The 8,787-nt window shown below is 36.5% G+C and overlaps 1 protein-coding gene across 3 annotated transcripts; it reads right to left on the bottom strand.

Annotated features, from left to right (window-relative positions):
- Positions 1–719: 719 nt before the first annotated feature.
- On the bottom strand, positions 720–4,469 carry LOC111365961 (mitochondrial acidic protein MAM33). 3 transcript variants are annotated; one of them, XR_002697528.1, is made up of 5 exons: positions 4,216–4,469; positions 2,618–2,949; positions 1,632–1,816; positions 1,231–1,454; positions 720–978 (listed from the first exon to the last, which is right to left on the bottom strand). XR_002697528.1 is itself a non-coding variant. In XM_022986545.1 (4 exons), exons 1-4 carry the CDS (start codon positions 4,327–4,329, stop codon positions 971–973), a joined length of 639 nt encoding a protein of 212 aa, XP_022842313.1. In that variant the 5' UTR covers positions 4,330–4,466; the 3' UTR covers positions 720–970. The 3 variants fall into 3 exon arrangements, 2 of the variants coding, with proteins under 2 accessions (XP_022842313.1, XP_022842312.1); XM_022986545.1 differs by lacking the exon at positions 1,231–1,454 and having other exon boundaries at positions 4,216–4,466; XM_022986544.1 differs by lacking the exon at positions 720–978 and having other exon boundaries at positions 1,078–1,454.
- Positions 4,470–8,787: the final 4,318 nt, after the last annotated feature.

Here is an 8,787-nt window from a genome sequence, read left to right as displayed (position 1 = left end):
TAGTAAACACTTAGAATTGACAATTGAGTAGTATTCTACATTGAAAGACCACTAAAACATTAGAAGAGAAGTACTATTTAAAAATGTAATTTCTCACATAGGAATATTATTAAAACATTCTAAGAGAAATCTTCTTTAAAAAGAACTAAAGGAGCATCACTTCGATAAAAAATTGATTTGGGCCTTCTAGTATATTAGGTGAGCTCGTCAAGATAGTTAAAATATTTTTTTTTGGGAAAAAATTGGTGGAAAAGCACTTGTCAAGAAGTATCAACTTCATTTTATCCCTTCACTCTCTCTCAGGTTATTGCATCCACGGCCAAGCACTTGTCAAAGAAGGAAAGGTAGTTTAAACAATTCCCGATCATGAGAGAATCGTATGCATTCATCATGGCTGGTTTCAATGCAAGAACGTGATTTATGTTGGAATGCCTTTCATAGTCTGTATCAGTATTCCGCATCTTTTGTGAACAGAATCAGTAGCTTTTGAATAAGAGCCGCTTAAGCACAGAAGCTGAAAACACTTCACTTCCCAAGTAGACGTTCACTTCATTTTTTTAAGGTAGACATTTAAGTATGGACATATTCACCTCAGTATTCTGCATCTTTTTGCTAGTTATACGATGTACAAATTATTATTATTATTATTATTATTTATTTATTTTCACAACCATTGCAAAATTTATAACCGAGATTGTTTTCATATTTGGGATACCAAATAGATATATTAAAACGAAATTATAAATTCAACTTTAGATATCATGAGTGTGTAATCCATTTTGTTTCGCAAACACTGTTTGGAATTGTTATAAAACTGAAACAAGAGCTAGAAGCCAAGGTGCGCGAAGATGTCACTCGGAATAATGACGACTTTCTCCAAATAGCCCAGTTCTATGAGTTGAATAAGCTAAGTTTTTCGAGGCAAAAAAAAAAAAAAAATGGTTCCTCTGCTCTCTAACCTGTAAGTCCATCAAAATCCTGCACAGACAACATCTTTTTGTCAAAGAAGGTGCGTTATCATAATGGACGACGCGCTACAATTTATCAGTTAATTTATCTACAAACAATTCTCAAATAAAAACAGGGGAACAAACGCGATGTCATAATACAGTTGGGGTCTTTTAAAAGATGCACATCATTGTATGTTATGCACAACTCGATGAAATACGTACACACATCGAGTGCTTTTGCATAACATTGCTGAGTAAGATTACAATTTTCAATTTTTACCATATAAATTTGTTGTCAAGAGGTGAACCTGGCTGTACAAACAGGAACAACCTAATATTACTTGGGCGATATGCAGAACACTACTTGTAGGGGCGGGCCAGCCACAGCCCAGCCTAGGACTGAATCGTGCTAGCCACCTGGACCTGGATGGCACCACCCCTTTTTACACCCGTACTTGTAGTATCAACTTTTCTTTGACGTCACATTGGAATGGGGAACAAATTCTGTAAGTGGAAGCAAAACTACTCAAAAACTCTTTTGTTATTAAATTAACTAAATACACGGGAAATTTTGTATAACCAGTGACAAAAAAATGCGGTTAAAATGAACAAGTGAATCACCCAATCTCTAAAATGTAGGGGTTATGTGAAAGAGAGTGAATAGAGATTTAACAAGCTAACCTGCTCCGTGCAGATGTCTCTCACTGTTTTCTCCAATGATATCTTTTAACTTTTGCAGCCAGTTCACATATTGACCTTGCTCCTTTCTGTGTAGATAGAGGAGGAGGAAGTTGATGAAGTCTTCACCAATTCCCCTGGTTGCAAGATATTGCTTCAGCTCATGTTGCAAATCCGGGTCCAAGGAACTGCAAAAGGTACGCAACTGAGGAATTAAAACAGAATATAACATATTAACATGGAATAACGGATGAAAGTCGTATCCAAAATTTCATCCCAGAGGAAAATAAGATATAAGATTATGGGAAACAAAAGAAGGTAAATCAATTTGTATAGATTAATTCAGAATACTTTATGGCCTCTGATTAATAGTACACGGGACAATTATGCTCAACTTGGTTTCAACGGTCAATATCCAACCATGATAATGACATGATGCCATGGGCTACTTCAAATTGACAACAATGTGAATCCATCTTTTATTACATTTTAATTGTCTGTAGACCAACTCGCACCTTCAATCTTCTTACATAGCAGGACGTAGAACATGTTTGCTAAGCTCATAAATAAGTAAAAGTTAACTATTACTTTCAAACAAGTTGGGATAACTTAACCTTAAAATCAGAATAAGTAATTATTTTATTATTTTGATTAGGAATAGGAAACTTAATTATTTTAAAAATTAATAGGAAACTTATTTATTTTAAAGCTTACTTATTTCCTAAGAAATTATCTTTTTAAGACTAGCTAAACGTGCTCACATTGTTACCCACCCTCAGAAAAGAAAAAAGTCTAACGTTTGTGGGTTTTCAGTTTGGCAAATCAAAGTGGTGCCCCAACTCCCAGTTTGTTGTAATTGCAATACACAGATAACAAGATCAATCAAGATCTATATTATGAAAATATATTCCTCAAAAACCAAAAAAAATAAAAATAATAATAAATAAATAAATAAATAAATAAATATGTGAAGAGGTTATATAAAGCACCTGAATGGGGGACCTTTATAGAATGAAGAATCCAGGCTTGATGGCGAATGCATGTAATTGGCATTCTGAATGTCAAACTCAGATTCATTACCACCTTTCCTAGATGCTACGCAATCAAACTGCAAGAGGGAGTTCAACCCAGGCTTCTTAACACATATTTTTACCAAAGCTTCCCTGGGAAAGCTACCATCTCCTTGGAACGTGTCACCGCCCAATAAAGCTGAAATAGCTACTTCCTCCCCAGATGCACATTTCTTCCGTAAAACCACATCTTGGGACTTTGGAGAATCCCATTCCAGAACAAAATCTTCTGGGGAACCACTTTCACCTGTCTGCTTAGATATCAACAGTTGATCTTAAAAATTGAACTAAACTCTCTTAGGGAAGGAATGAAAACTCTACTTCAACATGTCAACCACTTCAAAGGGACTATAATATAGATTCATAGAATGACACCCACATTATAGTGACTATGGAATATAGATGTTTAGAAAGATCAAAATAAAAAAGATGTCATAGAAACTATACAAATTACAATTATGCGTTCAGTGTGATGCAGAGCATTTGAAGTGAGTGATAACATATTCACAAGAACAAATCTCCTTATCCGAATATGCTGTTTTACTTCAGTTTGGCAGGGATTTTTGAGATTTTCCGGTGTAAACAAAAAAAGTATTCACGTTTGCTTATATTTCCGGGAGGAACTTATGATGAAGGCAATGTGCCAGAAATGACTTCACAGAAAATGTGTTCGCCATTCATCTTCAATACTCTAGATGGGAAAAATTCATTAGACAAGTCTATAGTAGAATCAAGAATGGAAAGTTTTACATCCTTCAGTTCAATATGCTGACTCTTTCATATTGCTTGGCAAGTCGAAAGGGTGAGATACACACAAGTGTTTCTGTAAATTCCATAAGGTGCAGGCAACTTTGAAAAATCTTTTAAGCAAGCCAAAGTCAAAGAAGAATGTTTAGTTAATTCAGTGCTAAGGTGGAAGCACTTCTAAAATAAAATCTTACCAGAGCTAAATGTTTTCTAGATTTTTTTTTGCTTTACTAGACCGATTTCTCTTTACCTAAATCTACATTAAACTTGGGGTTATCTTTTCCACTTTTCAGTCCCAAGCACTAGAATGCCTTGTAACATGTTTTGAGTATTTATTGGACTGCATTGGGCAGAATTAAGGTTGCAAGACAAAGTTAAATCTTAGCTACTTTCTTGTGCAGTATCCTCCAAATTCCACATATCAAACATGCCCTTTGTTTAGGTTGTACCATTTGTTGTCATTATTAAAGTTCCTAGGTAGATAATGATTCTAAACAAAATCATGTAACCTATCAATTCTTCCACAAACTTTTCCATTTTTCACAGAAATTACAAGCATTAAAACGCTTGAAAATACCGTCATGCCAAGTGCATTGTGCTAAAGTATTGTACCTTGCTGAGGCACCATCAATTCCCAATTCGAATGGGGAAAATCTATTCCGATCGAATGGAATTAACAGATGGTTTTTTTTTTAACCTAAAAAGCACCGTTTGATCCCATGTTCTATATAAACCGCATATAATTGCAAATAATATATGTAAATATATACCTGGAAGCGATGGGAAGAGAGTTCGTGGTTGATTTCCGATTGCAGAACTTTGAGCAAATCCAATTCTTCAATGGCTTTATGAGCTCTGCGCAGTATTGGGGTTACTCTTGGCATAATTTCTTCTTGACAGTCTATATCGGGTCCGGTAAAATTGATTCAATGGTCGTTCGAGTGGAGACTTGTATTCGCTTTGGTTCGTGTTTGGCTATGCTTAAATGATTAGGTTACTTATAAGTCTTCACAAAATCTTCCTTGTTTGCAACTCAAATTTATTGGCATCTTGGATACACATATTTAAATATGTCAAGAGTGAAAAATGTAACATAAAGATAAATTTAACTTTCGAGTGATTAAGGAGCTTTTCAAACATTTTTCTTTATTATTACATTTTAAATTTTTTTCTAGTTACCCCTATACTTACCTAAGTATTATCCCACTCTTCAATCTATCGCTATTTAAAAGTAAATAGATTAGCTGAAATGATAAGTTACAACGAAGGTCACGTGGATTTTCAACAAAAAGGCACAGCTAATCCACAGGGATCAATTGCTTGTCTAGTATTTGTTACATTACATCTAGACATGGATCTAACTTCAAAGATTAGACGAATTAGAAGCTAAAATTAGCAATGAACCACAAACTGTTTAGAAAAGACATCTTAAATTTGCTATTAGGCTTGTAAACATGGAACATTGCTCACTTCACTTTGTCTGATAGTAAACAAAAATTTCACTACTGGAATTTTTGTCTTCTCATAACCACCAAAGTGGGGCCAATACTGGCACAGTCAGCATTTTGTACAGAGTTACACACACACACACACACACACATATCCAACCCTCAACGTGCTGCAACAACCACGACATGCTACAAGCTTCTAGCAATCTTTTCATAAAAATCACGAGGCCAGTTCCTAGTCAAATTCTTCACGAGAAAGTTGGCAATTTGCAAAATAAGGAAAATTCGATCATGCCGACATGGGATTACAAAAATAGTAGAGAAAATATTAGAATCCAAAAAGGAAAAACGATAGAAGATAATCAAAGCAAATGCACCACAACAGAAAAATTGAATTAGACGAATTATCAACATAAGCTTTAAACATACCTTAGCCCTTGTTGACATTGGAAAATGAACATCCACGTGACCAACAGAAAGTATCTTTATGTATATTCCTCCCTGACACTTGGCACAAACGATCAATCGCTCGTGGCCACTTCCAGCGGTAGTGTTGCGGCCACGAACACTCTGACAATCAAATTAGTCGACGATAATAGCACACAACTAATTTTAGTAGCAGGAACTGTCGAATTTCTATATTATCTCAAAAGGGGAGGAGAAAAAATGAATTCTTAATAGTAAGTTACTTTACCTTACAAAGGCATAGAGCACAAGTATTTATAGAGAAAAAGGTAAAAGAAGAACCGTTGGATGAAAAACATATGGCTTCATCTGCTAGTTTGAAGCGTCTCTTAATAGACGTCCATCTATCACTCCTTAGGTGGGCACGAATTTAATGTTTCTGGATTCGAATTGACACATTAGTGTTTGCTTTAGAGATGCCCAATCCATCATTCATAAGATTTCATTTTAGACAAATCTTTGCCTAAAAGATTCGCATCTTATGCCGAAGCATTGGCTGCCCACCGGCAAGTGTGTCTTCTAGCCATGCGGCTTGGCTTTGTTCATACAGACGCTATCTACTTCGGATATTCGCCTCGTACTATGTTGCTATATTGCTTAGGCCCTTTGGCATCTCGGAGTGTGGGCCTATTTTGATGACCTGGCGACTTGTTATCAGAGGCTTAATAGCCCTCAAGGCATGAAGCAATCCATCTGTATCAGAACCATTGTCCAAACAATGAAGAGCAACTTTGAGAAGGTTTGGCACACACGCCTGGACACGTGGCGACAAATGATTGAAGATACCAGTGGAAAAATCTGGTGCCACTGTATCTAAAGGAAGAAACAGGAGTTTGGCAACTTCCCTCGACGCATCTATCTGATTTCCCGTATTTGCCAGCTTATGGATTGATAAGATTGCCTCGAGTCTGAGCACAATTTGCTGCTTTACAACATTAGCTCTCTCCTGAAGACTGCATAATTAAATTAATAAAAGCAGAAAATCAAATAGAGGAAATTTTCAAATAGTGAAATACTTTAACCAGTATAATGTAAAATACAAATCGCCAAAACAGTGCTCATAAAAAAATAAATGTTCCTATACATATTATATTAGAAATTCAATGTAATGTATTCTAGACAATCATAGATTACAACACGTGTGCATGAATGAGGTAGGATGTAAAATAGCAGAAAAAGAAAGCCTGAATTTCGAAAGCTAGTTAGACATAACTGAAGATATCAATTTGAGCACAGCATAACGTCAACACTACTTCTATAGGTTTTAGAAACATCATAAACAACAATTTCAGACGAACCTCTAGGAAACTTTTGCATTAATGCAACACCCCCACCCTACCCCATCTTACCCCCAACTTCTTCCTTGATTATTCTTTAAAACTAATAAACCTCCTCACAATTATGGAACAAAATATTCAAAGCGAGCTGTTATTACTGTTAAGTTCAGTTCACAACATTGACTCAAAACATTTTAGTTTTCTGACTAATTAACTGCCATGTGGTTTATAAAGTTGTCTAATTGCACCCTTTTGTCCAAAGGTTTGCTTTGTTATTTACCCCTTTGGAAGAGTCGGGTTACCAAGTTAATCAGAGTGGATTTACGACAGGAATTAGCCAGTTGCATTGTGTTAGGCCTCCCGTCCACTTCACCTATTCTAGAAGACTCAAGAAGGGGGGAATCATCTGGAACGAAGGTTAACTAAATTCTGTTTAGGAGTATGTGGGGAGGGGAATAAGTTTGTTAGAAATAGGTTATAAATAGAGGGCTTAAGGTAGATGATAGTCAGGCAATTATTGAGTAAGGCATAGGAGTCTTGTATTCGTCTATTTACTTGTAATTTCTGCAGTATATTTCAGTCAATTTCCATTTCAGATTCAGTCTTCTTTTTGGAATCCTAACAAATTGGTATCAGAGTAACAAAATCCTGATGGCCCAAAAAAAAACCGATGGAAGGGTAGAAGCAATGGAGAAAGAAATCGAAGAATTGAAGGGTGAGATGCGGCAGCTCCCAGGGTTAGCAAAATCTGTAGAACAGTTAACACAAAGCATGGCCATGGTACTGCAATCCATGGAGGAAACTAGGAGGATAGTGGTAAATCCAAAAGCTGGAAAAGGCAGAAATATGGAGAAGGAAGGATCCAGCAATGTTACCGAAGCATCACTACCACCAAGTAACCCTCCGGCAAGCAGGGGCGAACAACGCAGCCTGGAGCATGGCAAATGGCCGGAGGGAACGGGCGAGGCGAGTTTCGGCGGAAGCTTGGACAGAGGTGAAAATTGGCGAAGCATTCGTAAACTCGAGACGCCTATTTTCAGCGGAGTAGACCCGGACGGATGGTTATCCAGGGCTGAAAGATATTTTGACACTAATGGATTAACCCAGCAGGAGAAACTGGAGGCTATAGGGGTGAGCCTTGACGGCGACGCACTTTTCTGGTTTCAATGGACGGAGGCTCGAGCTCCGTTTCAAAATTGGTGACAGTTCAGACAGTAGCTGTTGCTGCGTTTCCAGCCGACGCAGGAGGGAAGCATGCGTGAAAGGTTTCTGTCGATCAAACAAAGGGACACGGTGGCTGAGTTCTGGTGGGAGTTCGAACTCTTGGTTGCCCCACTGAAGGAGATACCAGACGAAGTCTGTTCACGAAATATTCCTTTTCGATTTTAAAACCCACCGCAAGTGTACGGTTCGTTAACAAGTAGTAAAATGGATTATGAGTCCAAGTATCGTTCCCATGAGGATTGAATTAGCTCTAATTAGACTAATGTAACCTTAACCGAATCTAATTGAATGAAAATTTGGTTTAAATGTGAAAAACCCTAATTCTGGAAGAAATCCCCAATTTGAAACCCTAATTGCAAAGAAAACCCTAATTTCGAAATTGGAAACCCTAATTTCGAAATTTCACTAATCGAATTAAATAAACACGCAATTGAAATGTAAATATGCAATTTTATCACAAATATATTGAAATGAATCGAAATGAAATCATTAAGAACTTGAATCCCCAATTGACTATTAAAAACCCTAATTTCACAAATTCAACGAATCGATGGAACAAAATGCCAATTCAATGTTCCTAAATTATCCAATACACTCTCTCGATATATATTGAATCTACTCTTACACACCACCAGCCTATATTTCTATGGATGATGCAATGTACAAGAATGCATGACTTTTTATGAACATCTTCATGAATTGCATAAAGCATAGAGGTAAGTTTCCATCCCCTATCGGACCCTATGTCAATTTATATTCTATCGAATTTATTTCCCTTCTTTCGAATGCAAAGAACAAATCATCTACAATCACATAACAATTGGCCAAATAATTATGGAAGCATTCAAATCATATAAATCAAACATTTGTCCAACGAAACTATTGTTGAATTAATGAAATAATGGAAATTTAAATCATCAAAAGGTTC

The sequence above is a fragment of the Olea europaea genome, chromosome 17 (genome assembly GCF_002742605.1).
Source record: "Olea europaea var. sylvestris chromosome 17, O_europaea_v1, whole genome shotgun sequence".
Taxonomy (NCBI): Eukaryota; Viridiplantae; Streptophyta; class Magnoliopsida; order Lamiales; family Oleaceae; genus Olea; species Olea europaea.
Note: the sequence above shows the minus strand (reverse complement) of the source record. Positions and strands in the feature narration are given on the sequence as shown.

Coding starts and splice junctions, on each gene's coding strand:
- LOC111365961 (XM_022986544.1), bottom strand. CDS start 4,329: ATGCCAAGAGTAACCCCAATACTGCGCAGAGCTCATAAAGCCATTGAA. Junction 2,950..4,215: donor TCTCTTCCCATCGCTTCCAG/GTATATATTTAC, acceptor ATATCTAAGCAG/ACAGGTGAAAGTGGTTCCCC. Junction 1,455..1,631: donor GAGACATCTGCACGGAGCAG/GTTAGCTTGTTA, acceptor TTCCACTTACAG/AATTTGTTCCCCATTCCAAT.